Source organism: Hemiscyllium ocellatum, chromosome 28 (assembly GCF_020745735.1).
Source record: "Hemiscyllium ocellatum isolate sHemOce1 chromosome 28, sHemOce1.pat.X.cur, whole genome shotgun sequence".
NCBI lineage: Eukaryota > Metazoa > Chordata > Chondrichthyes > Orectolobiformes > Hemiscylliidae > Hemiscyllium > Hemiscyllium ocellatum.
Window position 1 is genome coordinate 20157928 of NC_083428.1, and position 23863 is coordinate 20181790.

At 38.3% G+C, this 23863-nt stretch overlaps 1 protein-coding gene across 3 annotated transcripts in view; it reads left to right on the top strand.

The window, feature by feature from the left end:
- LOC132829178 (nuclear receptor ROR-beta-like) overlaps positions 1–23863 on the top strand; it is a 75160-nt gene that overhangs the window by 41097 nt on the left and 10200 nt on the right. For all 3 annotated transcript variants that reach the window (XM_060846535.1, XM_060846537.1, XM_060846536.1), the window contains exons 2-8: positions 4102–4187; positions 11825–11966; positions 14197–14610; positions 16327–16448; positions 18172–18304; positions 20967–21074; positions 23417–23527. In XM_060846535.1, coding sequence (XP_060702518.1) covers positions 4102–4187; positions 11825–11966; positions 14197–14610; positions 16327–16448; positions 18172–18304; positions 20967–21074; positions 23417–23527 — 1116 coding nt within the window. The remainder of the gene's footprint in view (positions 1–4101; positions 4188–11824; positions 11967–14196; positions 14611–16326; positions 16449–18171; positions 18305–20966; positions 21075–23416; positions 23528–23863) is intronic.

Below are 23863 nucleotides of genomic sequence, written 5' to 3' on the forward strand. Positions count from 1 at the left end.
GGGATGAGCAGAGAGGCATTGATCTAGCCCCCAAGCATATTTTGTGTGTCATAAAAACTAGCACAAAATCTATAATAAAACAGGATAGTTAGTGGCATGGAAGTTTTGTGATGCAGTGGACACATCCTTACCTCTGGGCTAGAAACCCTGCGTTCAGGTACCCCTTCAGGACTTGATGGCCATAGAAAGTGCACTCTTAACACATCCAAACAGATTGATAATGCACTTTGATCTGCCCGAAACTTGTTGGTCGTCCAGAGCAAGGACTTGAGCTCAGCCGAGTATTGCAGAGTGGCACATTTCCAAAGTCCAGTACTACGTGCTGAGGGATGCACTAAAGTTTGGGGCAGCTGTTGCCAAGGTGCAGTGGGGAAAGACATCCATCTAAGATCTTTCAGCCAAAGTTAAATGTGGGTCAATTCAGTTATTGGACTCTCCTGATGCCTCAAATATGGACGGCACAGTGGTTAGCACTGCTGCCTCACAGCGCCAGAGACCCGTGTTCAATTCCTGGCTCAGGCAACTGACTGTATGGAGTTTGCACATTCTCCCCGTGTCTGCATGGGTTTCCTCCGGATGCTCCGGTTTCCTCCCACAGTCCAAAGATGTGCAGGTCAGGTGAATTGGCCACGCTAAATTGACCGTAGTGTTAGGTGAAGGGGTAAATGTAAGGGTATGGGTGGGTTGCGTTTCGGCAGGTCAGTGTGGACTTGTTGGGCCGAAGGGCCTGTTTCCATACTGTAAGTAATCTAATCTAATATATTAGTTGTGTACAAGTAAGAAATGCCTTTGGTTTGCTGCTGGAGTTAGTCAAATTCAAATGTTTGTTCATATGCGACTGTATACAACTAAATTGCTTCAATGACTACAGAGAATCTCGATTATCCAAACGAGACGAGTGAGGAGTATGTTGTTCTGATAATTGATCTGATCATAAACAAGCGTTAATTTATGAGTGCCGGCTGTCCGAACATTTCTTGGTTATCCGGCAATGCACACCATAATGCCGTTTAACCAATACCTGAATGCTGATTTGCATAATGCCATTTTTATGGGACTTGAGATCTTGTTCAGATAATCAGAAATTCAGATAATTGATTATTGGATAATTGAGGTTCTACTGTATCATTTTTATGAATAAAATATATTTTTGAAATAAAATAATTGACTACCAGCCAATATATCTTTCCAATTTGTCTAATAGTAAGAATGGGAGAATTTCTCACAGAATGTTATAGAAATCACTTTACCAAGCATTGGCCTGGCCAATGCAATGACTATCTATGGTTGTCAGCACCTTCTTGGGTGCGGTATCTGAAGGAAGAAGATTAATAGGATTTTCAAATATGTTTCTGAACACAAATAATCAACCTTTACAGTTAGATTTCAGGATGCTATAGAATATTGCCTGACATGCTTAAAAAAATTAGATTTACAATTGAGTCACTTGTTATTTTCCAAATTCAGAGTTGAGTGATCTTTAATTAATTTCAATGTAAGGGGATAAGTCCAATCAGATCTCAGGAATCAGTTGCAAGATATTTGTCCTTGCACCTGAACCTACAAACATTTCAGTAATCTTCAGACAAACATATTAAAAGTAGAAAACCATACGGGTGAGTTTGGCTACTAAGTAAGATGCGAATGCAGTTGCTTAAAAACAATTTAAAGATAGAAGTGAACCTGAAAAAGTAGTCCTCTACCTCTAATGGGTGAAACCCAATGTTTCTGAACCCATATCTCTTATTTTCCTTCCCTTTTCCTTTCACATTACCACCAAGTCTCCATACTCCAGCCTGCAGTCTTGACTTTACTATCATTACATTGTTGCTCATCCAATTTACCTCCGTGCCCCATGTCTAGTTAACTTTATAAATAGCTTTCTCCTTTCAGGTGCCAAAGCTTTTCATTCAGAATGTCCAACAAACTGGTACTGTAATAGGCTGGAAATTAGCAGCAAGAACATTTTCTTAATATTTTTCCTTCCTAATCTGAGATTAAATGTAGAACCTGCGCAGCTATTGTTGCTAAGACCAGCTAGTTGTGAACAAGCCTGGATCTGTTTAGCTGATTGGAGCAAAAGAAAACATCTATATTGCATCTTTTCAACACTCCAATAGTGTTCAAAAACCTGGGGATTTCTACATGGGTGCAATCACTGTTATTATTTAGAAAATGCAGGTAGAAAGAAAATCAACATGACTGTATTTCAGTGCAGCTTGATTCAGTTCACTTATTTAGTGTACACCACTACTTGTCCAGTAAGAATAGAATTGCTTGAGGAAGAGTGATAGCTAGAAATATTCAATGCTGATTTGCTGTAGTTGCTTACTGACTTGATGAGTGTTTTCAGATTTTGATTTTTATTCTTGAATTTCTAGCACTTGAGATATTTTATTTGTATAACTAGAACCTCTCAGTTGTCCTAATACTAAGTCACTTAGTGGGATGTTGTGAAACTTGAAAGGGTTCAGAAAAGATTTACAAGGATGTTGCTGGGGTTGGATGGTTTGAGCTATAGATAGAGGCTGAATAGGCTTGGGCTGTTTTCCCTGGAGAGTAGGAGGCTGTGGGGTGATCTTGTAGAGTTTTATAAAATCGAGGGGCTTGGATGGGATAAATAGACATGAGCTTTTCCCTGAGGTGGGTGAGACCAGAACTAGAGGGCATAAGTTTAGGGTGAAAGGGGAAAGATATAAAAGGAACCTAAGGCAACGTTTCATGCAGAGGATGGTGTGTGTATGGAATGAGCTGCCAGAGGAAGTGGTGGAGGCTGGCACAATCGCAACATTTAAAAGGCATCTGGATGGGTATATGAATAGGACGGGTTCAGAGAAATATGGGACAAATGCTGACAAATGGGACTAGATTGATTTTGGATATCAAGTCAGCATGGACGAGTTGGATTGAAGAATCGGTTGCTGTGCAGTACATCTCTATGACTCCTTGACTGTAGTGCTGACCTCACTTCACTCTGCTACCATGCAAGCCCAATCTCAATACGATATTGCAACCTGAGTCAATGGTCTAACGTTGTTAATGAATTCAATGTTCACCCCCAAAAAATATCACATATATAGGCAGTCTATAATTCTCATCTTGTTTATCAGTGTAGTTAAAAATATATTTGCCATTTGAGATCATGTGGAATTTGAAAAATGACTTATGTATTTTGGAACACAAACTGCTAGAATTTCACTAAATAGGATGAGTAAAAAAATTACAAAGAACTACGTCAGGAATGAACAAAGCAAGAGCATATGACTTCTGGTCATGCATTGCTTTAATAATGCACAAGGGATATTTGTATTCTCAAAACAAAACTGTCTTAGTTAAAAATGTATTTGCTGTGGAAATATTGAACTGGTTTTAACAAGAAACTAAAAAATATGTTCAAATCTGTAACAACCATGTCATCATATTTAGGGCTTGCAGCCTTCTCAAATGTGAAGGGTGTTAAGTGTGGTATTTTGTAAACAGCATCTTTGAAAGTTCCATTTCATACTTTCAAAATTTATTTTCCTTTCTATTTTCATAAGGCAAGATGTCTTTCTTCAGATCTACCCAAGCTAAAGATGCGTGATAGTATTGTGATGTTGTCACACTGTTTCCCTTGTTGCCCATGTATGAACAGGGCAACAGGGGAAATTTTCATGATATTATAAACGCTGCAGGCAAAAGAGAGAGATTTCCATATATATTGGGCATGTACTCCAAAGTTAACTCTTAAAATGGATTCTAATCTACTCGCTTGTAAATATAAGGGAATATATGGGTTAAGCTCATTTTGAGGCATTCGATTTGTAAATTTTTCCTAACCTGTGGCATCTTTATTACATGTGGCTTGTGGCTGTAAATCGGGGGCTAAGTAATTCAAGTTTTTTTTCTTGAATGTTGAGAAAATAAGGGTATTACCATTTTGTGATCCTTGGATAAAGGGCTCAGAATGATTAAGTGTAAGTTTCCGAAGAACAATTGGAATCAAGAAGAAATATTAATTCCGATTTAGGAAACGTTTGGTTTTTTTTTAACTAGATTTGAAAGTAACTAAAAAATTATTAGCTAACTGATTTACTTTTATTTCTGTTCCTCTTGTTATAGCCCAAATTGAAGTGATACCGTGTAAAATCTGTGGAGATAAATCTTCAGGAATCCACTATGGAGTCATCACTTGTGAAGGATGTAAAGTAAGTGGGGTAAAGCACTTATTTAATTCCTTCTAATTTATCATTTCTCATTCCCTGCCACTTCTATGTTGAGTTCTCTTACTCAGGAGGGAGGAGCTCGCTGAGTTGGAGCCTTAAAATAGATTTATGGATTACATTACTCCTGTTCTAGTTTTTTGAAAAGCCATCTAATATGATCCATTCTCTAGTCCGCTTCCGACATTCTTTTTAAATGGTTCCTTTTTAATTAGCTCCAATTATAAGCTACTGTGCTGTTTTTTTTCGACAATGTTCTCGAAACACCCACCATGCAAAAAAACCTAGAATCTCTTTCAGTATCATTTTCCATTTATACTCCGTAGTTTGGGATTGCAAGAATAATATTTCCCAATTTTACCATAGCAAGGTATCTCATAATTTTAAGTATCCCTGAAAGAAAACTGAATGATATTCTCTGCTCGAATGCAAAATCTTGTTTATTTTGTAGCTTGTCATTCTCATTGTCATTGGAGTGAATGTGTTATGGATTCTTGTTCAGTATTAGAACTGTGCCCTGACAAATGACATATATAAATTTAGTATTACTCTTTTTTATGTTATGTACACTAAGCCTTTGTTTATAATACCTAAGAGTGTATGTTCTCAAATCAGCTTCTCAACCTGTCCTCCCACATTTTGATATTTATTTTGTACCGTAATGTCTCTGTGCTCTTTCTTGCATCTCAGGATATGATGGCATGCTGGGAATGTCATTCATGTCACAAGAGGCTATGAAGATGATAAAATTTGGCCATTAGGTGTGCTGCTGACACTATGTTTCTGGGGAGAAAACATGAGATCAATGCAATGGGGACACTAGTGAGCAGCAATTTGCCACTGCAGTATGGAAATAGAAGGCAAACGCAGAAGGTTGAATTTCACAATAGGGAACATCAACCTACAATCTCTTGAAGTTGTTGCTGCACATCCTGATCACTTTATAAACTTCCTCCTTAATCTTCCTCCTTTTATAGGATTTTATAAGATTTAATTAATTTTTTGTCATTTGAAAGCAAAGACACTAACTGGTCCTGTGAAACAGAACATTATTTTCTTTCATTATTTATTATATTTCTTATAGACCAAATATAATAGAGGCTTGATATAATGCATTGCATAATTTATAGACTGAAGTCGACAATCTATGTTGACTTTCATTTTAAGGAAGCCCACTGTTCAGTTAGATGTGTCTAAGACCAGTTGTGCTTATGACTACTTTGGGTGAAATTGCTCATTAATACCAAAATATGGGCAGTGTATTGTGAGGACTTGCTTCTGCTTAGGAAAAGGCAATCGTTATAAATAGTGTTTTACATCTTTTTTTCTCACTGCAGTGCAAAATATGAAAGTTCATTGTGCAGCTTAACCATCAACCAAGATTGGTACATTATTTTTGCTTACTTGTCGCATGTGTACATGGAATTTGCCAAGATCATTTGGTGATCTTCTGATCTGCTTCAAGCTGTCAACCCTGATAATTAATTTAGGTTACTGAAAACCTTGCTTCATTCACATTGGAAGAAGACCCAAGTCCAAAAGAAATACAGTTGACTCCCCACTGAAAGTACAATATCAGAGTCATAGTGGCATAGAGCCATATAGTCATACAGCACAGAAACAGACCATTTGGTCCAACCCATCCATGCCAACTAAGTCTCCCAAATGAAACTAGTCCCATTTGCCTGTGTTTGGCCCATTCTCTCCTATTCATGTATCTGCCCAAATGTCTTTTAAATGTTGTAACTGTAACTGGATCTACCATTTTCTCTGGCAGTTTATTCCACATACAAACTACCGTCTGTGTGAAAACGTTGCCCCTCAGGTCCCTTTTAAATCCTTCTCCTCTCATCGACCTAGACCCTATATACCGGCCACTGCAGCGGACAGCAACTGACAACCGGAAGCGGCAGATTCAAACCAGTATAAATGCCGGAGGAATCAGCACAGAAGTGTTTCACAGGAGGCTCCCAAGCACTGAAGATGTCACCTAGAAAGGGGACGAAACGTTTGTAACAAAAACTCCCAGCTCGACGAACAGAACCACAACAACACCTTCTCCTCTCAACTTAAAAATATGCCCCCTAGTTTTAAACTCATCATCGTAGGAAAAGACCTTTGCTATTCATCTTATCTATGCCCCTCATGATCTTATAAACCTCTATAAGGTCACCCCTCAACCTCCTACGCTCCAGTGAAAAAGTCCCAGCCCATCCAGCCTGTCCTGATAAATAAAACCCTTCAGTCCCGACAATATCCTGGTAAATCTTTTCTGATCCCTCTCCAGTTTAATAATACCTGTCCTATAACAGGATGAGTAGAACTATACATAGTACTTCAAAATTGGCCTCACTAGGTCCTGTACAACCTCAACATGACATCCCAACTCCTTTACTCAAAATACTCTTCAGATGGTTTTGAACTGTCAGGAAATACTTCCCTAATTGGTAGCAGGAACGTTTTTGGCTCAAGTTGTAAATTTCTGTATAGTAATTGAGATTGTTAAACTGTTCACCTCTGTGTGAGTTGTCAGCTATGAATGTATCTTGACTTACAATGTGAATATAGGTAGTACTCACCTATAACGCTGTAGTTACATTCCAGCTAAAACTCGCTTAATAGAAATAATGAGGCCTATGGGAAAAGCAGAGTTGGGGCAGACCCCTACAAAAAATCACTCATGATCGCTCAAAAATCACCCAAAAGCCTACACAAAGTATAGCATAACCTGAATGAAGGTTTAAATCATATTTATTAACAAAACAAAAGTAAATTTAAACATTACGTTTAAAAAAACTATTGTTATTGCAGGGACAGAGGGTCATGATCATTATCACCTTCAGGTGCAATTGTGGTTGCAGAAGTGGAAGGGGGAGATACTGTATGAGTATTTTGCATCAGTGTTCATTGTGGAGAAGGACAGGGAAGATATGGAATGTGAAGAAATAGATGGTGACATCTTGCAAAATGTCCATATTACTGACGAGGTGGTGCTGGATGTCTTGAAATGCATAAAAGTGGATAAATCCCCAGGACCTGATTAGATGTATCCTAGGACTCTGGAAAGGTAGCAAAGTGACTGCTGGGCCCCTTGCTGAGAGATTCGTACCATCCATAGTCAGAGGTGAGGGTCCAGAAGACTGGAAGTTAGCTAACATAGTACCACTATTTAAGAAAGGTTGTAAAGAAAAGTCCAGAAACAATAGACCAGTGAGCCGACATTGGTGGTGGGCAAATTGTTGGAGGTAATCCTGAAGGACAGGATTTACTTGTATTTGGAAAAGCAAGGACTGATTAGAGATAGCATGGCTTTGTGCATGGTAAATCATGTCACACAAACTTGATTGAGTTTTTTGAAGAAGTAACTAAAGGGTTGATGAGGGCAGAGCGGTAGACATAATCTATATGGACGTCAGTAAGCCATTCAACAAGGTTTCTCATGGTAGACTGGTTAGTAAGGTTAGGTCACACGGAATACAAGGAGAACTAGCCATTAGGTATAGAACTAGCTAGAATGTAGAAGACAGAGGGTGGTGGTGGAGGGTTGCTTTGCAGACTGGAGGTCTGTCACCAGTGGTGTGGGATAAAGAACAGTGCTGGGTCCACTGCTTTTCAGCATTTACGTAAATGATTTGGATGTGAATGTAAGAGGTATAGATAGTAAATTTGCAAACAACACCAAAATTTGAGGTGTAGTAGACAGCAAGGAAGGTTACCTTAGAATACAACAGGTTCTTGATCAGATGAGCCAATGGGCTGAGGAGTGGCAGATGGAGTTTAATTTAGATAAATGTGAGGTGCTGCATTTTGGAAAGGCAAATCAGGGCAGGCCTTATACACCTAACCGCAACATTCTGGGAAGTGTTGCTGAACAAAGACACTTTGGAGTGCAGGTTCATAGTTCCTTGAAAGTGGAATCTCAGATAGATAGGATAGTGAAGAAGGCATTTGGTATGCTTCCTTTATTGGTCATAGCATTAAGGACAGAGTTTGGGAGGAAATGTCACGGCTTGTACAGGACATTGATTAGGACACTTTTGAAATATTGTGCGCAATTCTACTCTCCTTCCTCGAGGAAGGATGTTGTGAAACTTGAAAGGGTTCAGAAAAGATTTACAAGGATGTTACCAGGGTTGGAGGGTTTGAGCTAATAAGGAGAGGCTGAATAGGTTAGGGTTGGAGGCTCAGGGGTGATCTTATAGAAGTTTATAAAATCATGAGGGGCATGGATAGCGTAAATAGACAAGGTCTTTTCCCTGGGTGGGGAAGTCCAAGAACTAGAGGGCATAGATTTAGTGTGAGAAGGGAAAGATTTAAAAGAGACCTAAAGGAACAATCTTTTCATACTGAGAGTGGTGTGTCTATGAAATGAGCTGCCAGAGGAAGTGGTGGAAGCTGGTACAATCACAACACTTAAAAGGCTTCAAGATGGGTATATGAATTGGACGAATTTAGAGGGATATGTGCCAACTGCTGGCAAATAGGACTAGATTAATTTAGGATACCTTGTCAGCATGGATGAGTTGGACCAGCTTCCATGCTGGACATCTCAATGACTCTATGACTATAACTTTATTTGGATTGTGTGCAATGTTTCAGACAAAGTAAATGGAAATCTCACTGAAGATAATAATGAACAAAAAGAATTGATGTTCATTCATATGCTACCTCGTGGCTACTAGACATCTGTGCTTGACAGTGGTTACTGCTGTAATGTAGGAAATAGTCTATTAGTTCACAGCAAGTATGATACTAGTCAGGAAATCTGTTTTTGTGATATTGTTTGAAGGATAAATATAAGCCAACACACCATCACTGTCCCTGGGTATGTCCTGTCCAAACTGCAGAACAGATCAACAGAGGTGACGGCACAAAGATGTATAGTTGGGAAGGGGTTGTCGTGGAAGTCCTCAAAACTGATTTTGGACACCGTGACATTTCAAGGCATTTGGTCAAGCTTGAGCAAGGAAAACTTCTGTTGATTACCATTTACTACCTCCTTGCCCCTGCTAATGCATCTGTACTACTCCACGTTGGACAGTACTTCGAGGAAGCACTGAGGGTGACGGGCTTACAATTTAGTCTGGCGCGCCAACTTCAGCTCTGGGCCTCATTACAAGTTTGGTGCAAACGTGGAGAAAAGAGTTGAACTCTAAAGGTGGCTGCACTTGACATCAAGCAGCATTCGTCTATGTATGGCATCAAGGAACCTGAGCAAAACTGGAGTCAATAGGTATCAGAAAGAAAACATTCTCCACTGGCTGAAGTCATACCTTACACAAAGGATGATGTTGTGGTTGTTGGAAGCTGATCATCTTAGTTATAGGACATCACTGCAGGATTTCCTCCAGTAAGTGTCCTAGACACAATCAACTTCAGCTGCTTTATCAATGACCTGTCCTTCATCACAAGATCAGAACTGGAGATATTTGCTGATCATTATACATGTTCAGCATTAATTATGACTCACCAGATATCAAAACAGTCCATTTGCATATGAAGGAAGACCTGGACATATACCTAGTTTTGGGCTGGCAAGTGGCAAGTAACTTTCATGCCAAAGAAATGCCCGTTATTGACTATTTCCAACAAGAGAAAATCAAACCATTGACCCCTGACATTCAATGGCATTACAATTGTTGAATTCTCTACTATCAACATCCTAGGGGATACCATTGACCAGAGGCTGAACTAGACCAGCAGCAGACAAGGGCAGCGGCTGCATGAGAGGACCAGCTTATGTAAGCCACACACACCATTTGGTCTTAGAATTCATTTGCCATTCCTTCACTGTGACTGGATAATAGGCTTGGAACTCCCTTCCGAACAGCACTGTAAGTATTTCTGCAGCAGCAGTTCAAAAAGGCAGCTCAACCCACCTTCTCCATGGCAATTAACAATGGACAGTGAATGCTGGCCATTCCTTTAATGAATAATAATAAAAATACTCTGCTACTCTTCTTCAGACTTCAGGTATAGGACCTTTCACATTCACCTGAAAGAGGAGATGGGATTAGTTTAGAATCTCATCCAAATGCAGTATTTTTTCAGTACCGCACTGGATTGTCATTCTTGTCCTTTTTTGTGTTCAGGTCCTGAAGTAGGACTTGAAGTCATAATCTTCTAATTTGGAGGTTTAGGTGCTACCACAGTGCTATGGATGACACAGTGAGCCATTTCTGTTGGCAGGAATTCTCCATAGTCACTCCATGTCCTTGTATTTTACTGCAAGTGGATACAGTACTACAAAACATATTTTTCCCAAAGACAAACTACAACTTCTTTCACCATACTTGAAAGTACTACTGCGTATTTACTGCAGTAGCCAATATTGGCACATGGCATAACTATAAAGTAAATAAACTGATAATAACTGAACTTTACAACTTTTTAAAATCTTAAAGTGACATTCTTCACCTTTACAACCAGAGTTCCTTGCGATGAGATATATCTTTTTAATGTGATATGCTAGCCAGAGTTTCATTTCATTTTGATGTTTTTCACTGGCTACTCCAGTTCTGTCCTGGCTGGTCGCCCACTAATAAACCTCCATAAACTTGATCACATCCAGAACTCTGCCGCCTTTAGCTGAACTTGCATAAACTCCTAATCATTAAAAAACCCTGCACTCATTGACCTACTTTGAATCTTGATCTGGCAACATCTCAATTTTAAAGTTCTCATTCCTTCTCTCAAAACTCTTTATATATAGCTTTGATTTTCTCCATTCCTGCAATCTCTCCCTCCCCTACAATACTTTGATCTCTGGTTTGGAATAGCAGATTCAAAGCCTGGGAGCAGGTTGTCTGCCAACTGCTCTGTCAACTACAAATAATGCCTGAAATCAGTGGTTCATATGAAGAGCAATGAGATAAAATATCTTCAAGAAGGAATCATTTCTGCAGAAACACTGCATTGTAAGAACAACATCATGATAATATACTGCTTATTATATCCTCAATGTTCCAAAGTGCAGTGTCATTAATTAGCTGTAGTGAACCTTGAATAAAAGGACAATCCTCAAATAATACAAATAACTGCAAATTATCAAGCAGTTATCAAGAGAACCAAATAACTTGCAGGAGGTGCTCTAAAACCATGGATGGTTCGATATGGAATATAGACTGCTTTCAATGCACCAAGCCCTTTTCCAATGTAAAACAGTGATTGTAGGTCAGCTCAAGATAGCGGCAGCAGCAGTTTTGTGATACAAATGACAATTTTTTGGGATTTGGAGAATACTTACCCAAGAATTCATGAAAACCTCTTTATTCCTGATACTTGCACAACTCCATCGAAGGGTAGAGCTTTGGATGCTAGGTATAGAAACTAACCATTTTATTGAAAATGTTGACAGTGCATACAATTATGATATTGTGAAGAAAGCTGCAAATAAAGAACAGCTGATCTCATTCTGTAAAGTGTCCAGAGTATACTGTAGTTTCATTGTTTCTTTACATCTTACTGAATAAGTAAAATACAGCCACATGTCATGAATCTGTGGTGACTATCTGTTATGAGCAGTGGTAGTTTCTTGGTCTGAAATTAACAGTCTAAGGAAATACAATATGCTTTTCCAAAGTGACACCATTAGTAACAACCTTAAGTTTATTTTAAATCAGGGTTTCTTCAGGAGAAGCCAACAGAATAATGCTGCATACTCCTGTCCTCGTCAGAGGAATTGCTTGATTGATCGGACCAATCGGAATCGTTGCCAGCATTGCCGACTGCAGAAGTGTCTTACTCTTGGAATGTCACGTGATGGTAAGAGAGAAGACTGGAATTAGCTCAACTAGTCTGTCTTTTTCTGCATTTGTTTGAAACTTATGTGTGTGTGTACATGGTTTAAGAATTATCATTGATTAGGAAATTGTAAACTGGTCTTGCTTCGGGTAGTTTCTTGGTTTTTGGACCTGAAACAAAACGCAGTTCAAGATGTCCAACTGATTCCCTTTAGCATTATTCACTAGCAGAACTTCAGTGAAAACATGCATTTATTCTGGTATTGGTACTGGCTCAGGTTTTCCCATGGGGCAGGTAGATTTGGATTTAGATCATATTGGGTTTCTAGCCTTCTCTATTTTCTGGTGTTAGTTCAATACACTGGACCCCAATAAACCTATTCTTGGCCAGACAATAAATTTCAGCATTGAATTCCAAGTCATAAAACCAAACACCTCAATTTCCTGTTCACCCTCCTTGATCCAGGCTTGATGTATTCCCCACATATCTGTTTTTAATAACAAACATTTGAAGCCTATCCATCCACCAGTAGATTTCAGTGAGAGGCAGCAGCATATATTGGAAGTTTATCCAATTTGACTTTTCTTCATTTCTCCAGATGTATTAATGTTTAAATAGGCAACAGTTCAAAGATGTCCAAATTAGTTATTTTTATCTGTAATGTACAAAAACCCTAAGTATTGTTGTTATCGTTATTATAATATTATAATAATATTGTATATTATAATATATAATAAGTAGCTTATTATATCTAAGCTGTGTGGTAATGCATTTATAAGGTTTGACTACTGTCAAGCTACTGATGGAATATTGATGTGGAACTGAGAAAAATCTACTATTGCTATATTTTAAGATATAATCTGATAACACATTAATTAATCTTTAAACTTTCTGCTGAACCAAACAAGTTGCTCTTAAGTTCTATCCACAGAGAGAATTTAGAAGGGGGCTACATTAAATATTGGATTTTTAAATAGAATTTTGCACATTGTAAAAACAAATGCCTGAATGAAAGGAGGTTAATGAGAGAGTGAAAGTTGTTTTGTCAAAACAAGCAGTTCTTTGGTTTACCTTTGCAATCAGAACCTCGAAAAACAATTTTACGGCCAGACACAAAGTGGGAAAACGGCGTTTAATTTTTCACATTACCAACCCTGTTCACTTTAAGCTTGGGATTCAGGGATTGGCCTGGATCATCTGAAGGTCCAATGTAATGAACTCTGACTTCTGATCAGTAATTCCTAGTGCTCCAGGGAATCATCTGCAAATGTTTCTGACTAACCTAAAATTGGAGACTTTGGACAGGGACAGTTCCATGGTTTCTACATGAATAGTGAGCCAAGCAGTGTTAGACCTATGAAAGCCTAGCATCTAGGTAACTAGAGAGCTGAACCCTGCCTGACCAAGCCTCCACCCCACCCCACCCCATCCCCCCCACTACCAGGCCACAATAAACCCTGACTACAACCTCACCCAAGCACACCTGATTAATCCCTACAGCCTGAGAACCCTTCATATCAACCACTTACACACTCGCCCACATCATTCGTCATGCAACTGTTCACATAGCACATTATCAATCTCCCAATCTACTTATTCACTTAACTCATCCAATTGTCTAGCCTACCATCTTACCAATCATTCATTCATTCTAAAACACACACACACACACACACACACACACACACACACACTCCTACTCCTCAAGTAAAAGTTGCTGCGCTGAGTTGGACATCTTTAATGGATGCTGCGCTCTATATTTCTGGTGAAGCTGGGCTTGGAGGCAAGAAATGAAGAGCTGCGTGGGTTAGGTGAATAGCAATCCAATCATGATCATCACTCTGTGGAAGATCCAGTCCATTATTGGAGCTGGGGAAAGTTGTCTTTATTCCCTGTATCTCACTCCACCTAAACTGGAATGTTTGGGAGTGGCTGAAGTGAAAAGAATTCTGCGCTCACCTGGATTGCTGTCATATTTACTTATCTTGTCTTATTGTCCATTTTCCATTTTAAAAAAACATTTTGTGCAGAGATCTTTAGATGATCTGATGAAGAGAAACAGTATTGTCAAAATATTAAGCCAAAACGAAGGATCAAAATTTGTTGATTTCCAAACCTATACTCTTAAAATTTTAAACAAAAACATTTCTGGACCTCGAAAGGTTTTTGGATGTGTAATCACATTTTTATGCAACTGCTAATACAGGCAATCGGTGCTCATCAGTAATACTTCTCCTTTACTTACTAACAGCTGTGAAGTTTGGTCGCATGTCCAAAAAGCAACGTGACAGCCTCTATGCAGAGGTACAAAAACATCAACAACACCAGGAGCAGTTGGCATCAAAGGAAGATTCTGAGGGACTAGCACGAGTCTACACAAACAGTGTCAGTAGTGGACTGGGAGATCTGGATGACATTAGCAGCACGTTCTCAGACGGGCTCCTGTTTGACTTTCCACTGACCCCTGATGGAGGAAACAGTTTTTATAACTTTGATCTTTCAACCTCTGCTGAACCATCTCCAGACCAGTCTGCTATTGACATGAATGACATTAAACACATTAAACAAGAGTCCATATATGAAATCATGCTGGAACCCAGTTTGTTCTCCTATCCTTCACCAGAGAGTGGTCAACTAGCCTCAGAAATTTCAATGGCAGAGATAGGTATGTATTGCTATTCTTGATTAAGAAAGCATAAGAATTTGTGCTAAAAATATGGGCTGACAATCCACTTATTCTGCACACTAAATCACAAAATAATTATAGCTGTGAACGACCTTTTGGCCATCCTAATTCATCCATCCAGAGAGATCTTCAGTTTTCGCCATTGTACTCCTGCTGTACTATGAAATGATATGTTTCACTTTCAAATCATTTAACACACACTGCAATGATTCTGTTCAAATATTCATGTATCCCACTGATAACTTGAAACTTTGAGCAATCTCACTATACCACAAGTTATGCAGTTGGAATTTCATAATGGGCCATAATTTGGTAATGTTGAAGCTGATAGCATTCTCTGTTACCTATTTATAAAATGAAACAGTAGCGTCAGGCCAGGAGCAGGTGGACAATTAGTAATTTGCTGTTCATCACTCCATGTTTGATCATGTGTAATTCATTTGACTTGTTCAAGCTCAAAGATTATGCCCACTAAGTTTCCGAAAGTGATAAGGATGCAGTAAGGGAAAGAGGAAATCTGGGACCTGAATGAACAGGACCAGCAGCAGGATACCTGCTTAACCAAACACATGAAGAACTGGAAGGGAGGGTCACCACCATGTCAAAACAAATGCAAAAAGAGGAGAAACAAAAGATTGGATTCATGGATAATAAAATAAATGTGAAAATGAGAAAAAAATTACATTTTAAAAGTTGGCACCCATAGAGTGGTGGGAATCTGGAACTCGCTGATGTGTGGTCAATGCAGAGATCCTCATGACATGTAAAAAATATTTAGATGTGCACTTGCAATGCCAAGGCAGACAAGGCTACGGACCCAATGCTGGAAAATTGTATTAGAATAGTTAGGTGCTTGTTTTTGACTCATATGAATTTGATGGGCTGAAGGGTCTTTTACTGTGTTGTAGACTTTCATGACTCTATGACATTTTAAAAACTCTCTGGAAAAGTTCAAAACTTGAATCAACACATCTGATAGATAGTTCTCATTTCTCAATGCCAGTTAATAAATTATTATCATGTCATTAAAGGGGTATTTTGGCTACTAATTACCAGTATTTCATATCTGTGGTGGATTTCAGTTGTGAGGAGCTTACAAGTATAGCAATTTCATGACCTTCATTGGAAAATGTAACAGCAAATGTCAAAGCTAACAACAGTGCTGTCACTCTGACAACAATATTTGGAATCTGATTCTTGCCTTATTTAAACAGACGTGAATGCCATTAACATTACCTTTATTTTGAGAGCACGTTCTGGACCATTTACAATATTTAATTTGTCTCTATTCTCTCCTTTTATGATCCAATGTTTCTTTTTTTTAATTTGTCATCTTGTGCCTGATTTGACATTGAATTTCTAATACTTAATCTCATTGTCACCCAAAGAAATCCCTCCTTAACCAATTGCATATAAAATTTAGATTCTGTGGTTGTGCAGATATTAGCTTGGATTTCCAACTTTGTGGGCAAATCATTTTTGAGTTGCATAGTTCAGTGACAAGTATAATGAACAGCAAACATCATACGATGACCAATATGTCCTGACCCTAGCAGATAGCAATCTAAGTGGGGCGCCAGAAATGCTTTATTTTGGCTTTGTAATTAGGATCTGTTTGGATTAAATACATAAGTATTCCTGGCTCTGAGCCAGTGTTTTGTATCATCCCTTTAAAACCTGCACATTCGTCTCCAGATCGGATAGCGCAGAATGTGGTGGAATCACATTCAGAGACTTGCCAGTACACAACTGAAGAGTTGAAGCAGCTTGCCTGGCAGCCATATACACAAGAAGAAATCAGGAACTTTCAAAATAAGGTACTGATTGAACTACTTTAAGTGACCTTCAGTAATTCTATAAATAATGATTAAATAAAGCGAAAGACCTTCACGTACAAAAAAAAAGAAATTTACATTTAAAATTACATTCTCAGTCACTTACAGTTAAAATAATTAGAGCCATAAGAGATATACAGCTTGGAACCGACCCTTCGGTCCATCTTGTTCATGCCGACCAAATATCCTAAATTAATCTAGTCCCATTTACCAGCATTTGGCCCATATTTATATACCCGTCCAGATGCCTTTTAAATGTTGTAATTGTACCAGCCTCCACTGCTTCTTCTGGGAGCTCATTCCATACATGCACCACCCTCTGCATGAAATAGTTGTCCCTTCAGTCTCTTTTATATTGTTCCCCTCTCACCTTAAACCTATTCACTCTAGTTTTGGACTCTCCTACCCAGGAAAAGACCTTGCCTATTTATCTTACCCATTCCCCTCATGGCCTTATAAACCTCTGAGGTCACCTTTTCAGCCTCAGATGTTTCAAGGAAAACAGCCCCAGCCTATTCAGCCTCTCCCTATAGCTCAAATCCTCTGACCCTGGCAACATCCTCATAAATATTTTCTGAACCTTTTCCAGCTTCACAACATCATTTCCACAGCAGGGAGACCAGAATTGCATACAACAATGTAAAAGTAGCCTAACAATGTCCTGTACAGCCACAACATGACCTCCCTCAATGCACTGTCCAATAAAGGCAAGCATATTAAACCTCTTTTTCACTATCCTAGCAACCCACGACTCCACTTTGAAGGAACTATGAACCTGCACTCCAAGATCTCATTGTTCGACAACACACCCCAGTATCTTACCATTAACTCCTATAGTCAATGCACTGACCAATAAAGGCAAGCATACCAGACCAGACCTTACCATCAAGTGAATAAGTCCTGCCCTGATTTGCTTTTCCAAAATGCACCACCTCACATTTATCTAAATTAAACTCCACTTCTGACTCATTGGCCCATGTGATCAAGGTTCCTCTGTAATTTGAAGCAACCTTCTCTGCTTGTGAAAAAATATTTTATACCCGGCTGACAATTTATTAAAAAACCCAAACAGCAAGAATGCAAATTCCATTGAGATTATGTTTCTGATTTTAATCCATAATAGCCATCTACAGTCTTTAAGTTATATACTTTAATTGCCTAGTCTTGATGATTGAAAACACTTCTGGCTGGTCTCCTACATCCTACCTTCCCTAAATATGAGGTCATTGAAAACTCTGCTGATGGTAACTTAACTCTCATTAAATTAATGAGAAAACTCTGCCTCAACATTGCATTGTAACAGTTGGGGTTGTTCAAATGTTGGCTGGGTACTGTACCCATTAGAGCGCAGGCATGAAAACTCATATCTCCGATCACTAAAATCAGGAGCCTGTTGTTCAAGGTTGTCACATAAGCAAAATGGGAATTGGGCTTCACTACAACTCTTCTGTTAACATTGAACTAAATCAAAGATTTGGTGTAATATTTTCCTGGAATTTCTGTTTGGTGCTGGAGAATATCTCCTCAACCATCACAAGAAGCTTTCTTTGTTTGTAACAATTATTTATTAATTATAAAAAATAAATAAATAAATAAATAATCTTTTGATCCTACCCTGTCTGTATTACTTGTCAGGTTCAAGAACTGTTGTTTAGACTGTGATGTCTTTGTACAACACCTTGACTTTGATTCTATGTTTGAACAGTCCTGTGAGGCCATGTGGCAGCAGTGTGCAATCCAGGTGACAAATGCAATCCAGTATGTAGTGGAATTTGCCAAGCGAATCAGTGGATTCATGGAACTGTGTCAGAATGATCAGATTATACTCCTTAAAGCAGGTACAGATCATATCTTATTCTAAGAAAATTGCAAAACATTGTCTTACTAAATTTAAGCATTGAGACCATTGCAGGTATGCTTCTAATCGGCTTGTGACAAATGGAAATCCACAACAAAAACACCAGCACCAAAGCAGTAGTAAAGCTGAGAGCCTGATTCAGACTTTGAATTCTAACCCTGTAGTGTCACCTGTTGGCCTGTTTTAAATTCAGGGGGATTTTATGTTTGGCCTATCCCTGCAAAACAGTGAATGTTGGAGAATTCTCAGCTATGGATTGACAAAGGGCTAAGTCTGCAAATATATTCGTCCGCTTTTAAGCAACCATAACATGATGTCCTGCTTTTAGAGGATTGGAAAGAGAACAGATTCTATAATGAAGGAAATTAAGTACAGGCTAAACAGACAATCCGAACCTACGTAATATCAAATTAGACACAAATCCTTTTTTTTGATAATGGGGCTATTCACAGAATGCATCATTATACTTAAAAACAAAATACTGCAGATGTTTGAAAATCTGAAATATAAATAGAAAGTATTCAGAAAAGATTTACAACAATGTTACTAGGGTTGGAAATTTTGATCTACAGGGAGAGGCTGAATAAGCTAGGGCGGCTCTCCCTGGAGAGTCTGAGGCTGAGGAATAACCTTGTAGAGGTTATAAAATCATGAGGGGCATGGATAGAATAAATAGATAGGTAGTAAGTTAATTGCCCAGTACAGTAGTTGGGGTTGATAGCCCACAAGCAGCATTTGTTTCATGCATAATAGGAGCTCAAAGAAATACAGAAATAGTATCAGCTTGGTAAAGTATGCTGTTTGTGAAAATCTTGAGTGGTGCTTATAAGTAAGTATGGAAGTACAATTTCCACAAATCCAGAGGACAGCAGTCACAGGAAAAGAACGTGGACAACCAGAAGATGTGCAGTTGTTGAGGCACTCCATTAGAAAACCACTTTTAAGGAAGTTTCATGGTCAAGACATCAAAAGTGAAGAATTGTGATCCCTTGTGAAATTTTAATTCGTTTTGGTGACCCCAAATGCCATCGCATCTTCGGAGGTGACTGAGATCTATTTGTTCACATTTGCTATTTGGATTACTCTTTAAGATAATCAACCATCATTTGTTAGTTATTCATATTTGCCTAATGTTAAGTTTGGGCTGCTGGAATAATAGTCATATGTATCTTTGCATAGTATAAGTTTTTTTTTTGTCAATTACATTTTCGTGTTTGAGTAATTTGATTGGTAGTAAATTAATTCTTCTTTCTTGAAGAAAGAAACTTGGCTGAATTGTTTCAAATATAAAAACAAGATACATTTAAAATTTACAAAATTGACTATATCACCAAACTGGTTAAATTTAAAAGTTTTGACCAAGGGAGGAGTGGCACTGGAAAGGAATTTGTGCACTCCTTCAACTTCTGTTGTAACATGGTATTGCAAAACAGCCAGAAGTGAACACCACTCCAATATAATAAATTTCTTTCATTCCAAAGATACGTTATAATAATCTAGTCTGTAAGAATGTATTATTGCCCTTGGAAAATTGCCTGGATGTCCTTAAGTGAATCATAATAAAAAACAGTAATACTTTCTGGATTAACATTCAACTTTTAAAATGGAAGATACAGAAGTTGAATATATCAAACAGATTGAAGAAATCATTACAATGTTAGATTTAGCAACAGGGTTAGATTTGATTTAACCCTCCATGTCAGAGCTAAAGTTATTTTTGTTACAAAATAAATTGCACGTGAAACAGAAACCATAAAGATATCGTAAACTTGCTATTAAAAGGTGGATGTGAATGCCAAGTCATGAATGAACTGTTTACAAATCCGGAACATTGGAGCAGATGAACATATTGTTTATAACTGTAAAGTATTGATATTAAAGCCTCAGCATATTTATCAATTGCCCTTGTGCTATCTATTTATTCAAATGTTATTTCTTGCTTTTCAAATACTTAGTACAGTTCCAATTTTAAATACATTTGGTGTCTGCTTCAATAACGGCTTGTGGTAAAGCTATTATTAAAAACTTTCTCAATTCTCACCTGTGTTCTTTCATGATGACCTTGTGTCTCAGCCCTGTGTTGATTGAATTTTGCCAACTTTTCCACTGCAGTTTCCTCTAAAGATTTCTAAATGGTGGATGTTTAATAGCATCCTTCATCATTTAATCCCACATTCCTCTTCCTTTGTGAAAACAGACAAATTGGAAGATTTTTTTTTAACCAACACACCAAATGGAAAGCTCACAGGAATGGAAGGAATGTTGATCTCATCATTACCAACCAAGCACTACTCTGTACATTAGCGAGTAAAATCAGGCTGAGTGTAAGTCCAATATTTCAGCTAGGTGGGCAAATTAACTTAAAATTACACCCAAAATTGACTACTTCTGCCATCGCCATTTGTTGAGTCATTATTTTTTAATTAACCATTTATCTTAGGTACACTTCTAAGTAGCATTTTGCCCTTTTATGTTCAAGTTTATCAAATTTTTAATTCAGTTTTGTCCTCTTATTTTAAAGATTCTTTTTGAAATGTCAATCTGAAATTGATGAAGTCTAACCACACGTTGAAGTTTCTGTTCCAAATAAAATGTCTTAAACTGTAAGACTGGAGATGAAATTTTTTATCTTTCTATTCTAGGTTGCCTAGAAGTCTTATTGGTTCGAATGTGCCGAGCATATAACCCTTTGAACAATACAATATTTTTTGAAGGAAAGTATGGAGACACACAGATCTTCAAATCATTGGGTAAGATTTAATTAGTATGCAAATAAGGAAGCATCACAGTAAAGTCAACTAGTCTAAAAATCTGACAGTACTGAATTAACACCTAAGTTTCCTAAAGAACTCAAGCATGGAATTAGGAGAGCAAGGAGAGGTAATGAAATGGCCTTGACAAGTAGGGTTAAAGAGAATCCCAAGGCATTCTATACATACATTATAGAAACAAGAGAATAACTAAAATAAGATAGGACCACTCAAGGATAAAAGAGAGAATTTGAGCTTGGAGGCAGCGGATGTGGGTGAAATCCCTTAAATGAGTACTTTGCATCAGGATTCACCCAGGAGAAGAATATGGAGGATAGTGAGTTTAGTGTGGAGCATGCTAATATGCTGGGCCGTTTTAAGATCAAGAAAGTGGTGTTTGGTCTCTTGAATAGCATTAAGGTGGATAAGTTCCCAGGACTCGATGGTATCTACCCCATGTTATTGAGAGAGGCAAAAAAGGAGATTGCTAGGGCCTTGATCAAGACCTTTGTATCTTCGCTAGTTACCAGAGAGGTCCCAAAGGACTGTTGAATAACTAAAGTTCATTCGCTCATGAAGGGAAAGAGGAATAATCCAGGAAATTATAGAGCAGCAAGTTTCACATCAGTGGTTGGGATGCTTTTGGAAAGAATTCTTAGGAATGGAATTAATTCTCATTTAGAAAAGCATGGCCTATTTAGCGACAGTCAGCATGGATTTGTGCGGGGCAGATCATGTCTTACCCAACTTGATTGAATTTTTCAAGCAGATGACAAGGTGCTGGACGAGGGTAGAGCAGTGGACATTGTCTACATGGATTTTAGTAAAGCTTTCAACAAGGTCCCTAATGGTAGGTTCATACAGTAGATTAAGATGCATGGGATCCATGGTGACATGGCTGCATGGATTCAGAATTAGCTTATCTATAGAAGGTCATGGTAGAAGGGTGTTCTTCTGGCTGGAAGTCCATAACTAGTGGTGTTCCACAGAGATCTGTACTGGTCCTCTACTGTTTATGATAGATATAAATAACTTAAATGAAAATATAGATGGTTGGGTTAGTAAGTTTGCAGATGATACGAAGATTGGTGAAGTTGTGAATAGTGTAGAAAGATACAGCAGGATCTAGATCCGTTGCAGATATGGGCAGAGAAATGCCATATGGTGATTATTTTGGGTAAGTGTGAGGTGCTGCACTTTGGGAGATCAAATATTAAGGAAATGTATACAGTTAATGGCAGGACCATGACAGTATTGATGTATAGAGGGATCCTGGAGTTCAAGTCCATAGCTCCCTGAAAGTGGTCACACAAGTGGACAGGGTGGTAAAGAAGGCATATGGCATGTTTGCCTTTATTAGTCAGGGAACTGAGTACAAGAGTCAGGATGCCATATTGCTGCTTTATAAGATTTTGGTTAGGCCACATTTAAGAGTATTGCATTCAATTCTGGTTGCCACATTACAGGAAAGATGTGAAGGCTTTGAACAGGGTGCAAAAGAGGTTTATTAGGATATTGCCTGTATTAGAAGGTATGAGCTATAAAAACTCACGTTCTTTTCTCTGGAGTTAGGGAGGCTGAGGGGAAATTTGATAGAAGTGTATAAAGTTATGAGATATATAGATAGGGTTTACGTTCAGAATTATTTTCCTCAGAGTTGAAATGTCTATTACAAGGGAGCATGCATTAAGGTAAAGGTGAAAAGTTCAAACGAGATGTGAGGGGCAGGTTTTTTGTGCAGAGAGTGGTAAGCGTCTGGAACACGCTGCCTGGGGTGGTGGTGGTGGCAGATATGATGGGGACTTTTAGATAAGCACATGAATATGCAAGGCATGAATAAATATAGACCAAGGGCAGGCAGAAGGGTTTAGTTTAATTTGGCATCATGTTTGTCACAACATCGTCAGCCCTTTGCTGTTCAAAGTTCGATGTTCTTTCTCAGATAAAGATCAGTAAGTGCTTACATTACAAACTAGAGTCTGTCACCTGCCATTTTGGTGTTAACTTGGAAATGTGGTTAAAATTTAGATTTGAATTTCCATTTTTGTATTGCAGTAATAAGGTCAATTTCCCAGTTTTGACCCCTAGTGAAGAAACTCGCATGGTGCAAGCATGGAAAATTGAGACCACTGCATTCTGTGGAAATTGAGGATGTAAATCTACCCTAGAAGATTTTAAATTAAGGCATTTCTCAAATGGTACTTTATGGCATTCAGTTTAGGAATTACAGAAGTAACATTCTTGCAGCTGTTTGATGATGATGGTGATGACAAATTTTATCTCATTACCAGTAATCTGTTTTTGCAGACATTTTTGCAGCTGTATTTATACTTCCTCCTTAGGTTGTGATGATTTGATCAACATTGTCTTTGACTTGGCAAAAAGCTTGTGCTGCCTGCATTTGACGGAGGAAGAGATTGCATTATTCACAGCTGGCATCTTATTATCACCAGGTATGTAAAATGTGGACCTTTAAAGCAGTAAGCTGGAAAATACAAGCACTGTTGACCATATCAGAAGACCATAAAATGTAGGAGCAGAAGTAGGCCATTCAGTCCATCAAGTCTGGCATCCCATTCAAAGAGATCATTATTGACCTGATAGTCTTCAATTCCACTTATCCACATAATCCTATGATTCCCTTAATGATTAGAAATCTGTCTACCTCAGCTTTGAATATATTTAATGACTCATCCTCAACAGCCCTCTATAGTAAAGAATTTTACAGATCCACTACTCTCTACAAGTAAAAAAAATCCTCATCTCCATATCAAATGAGCGTCCTCTTA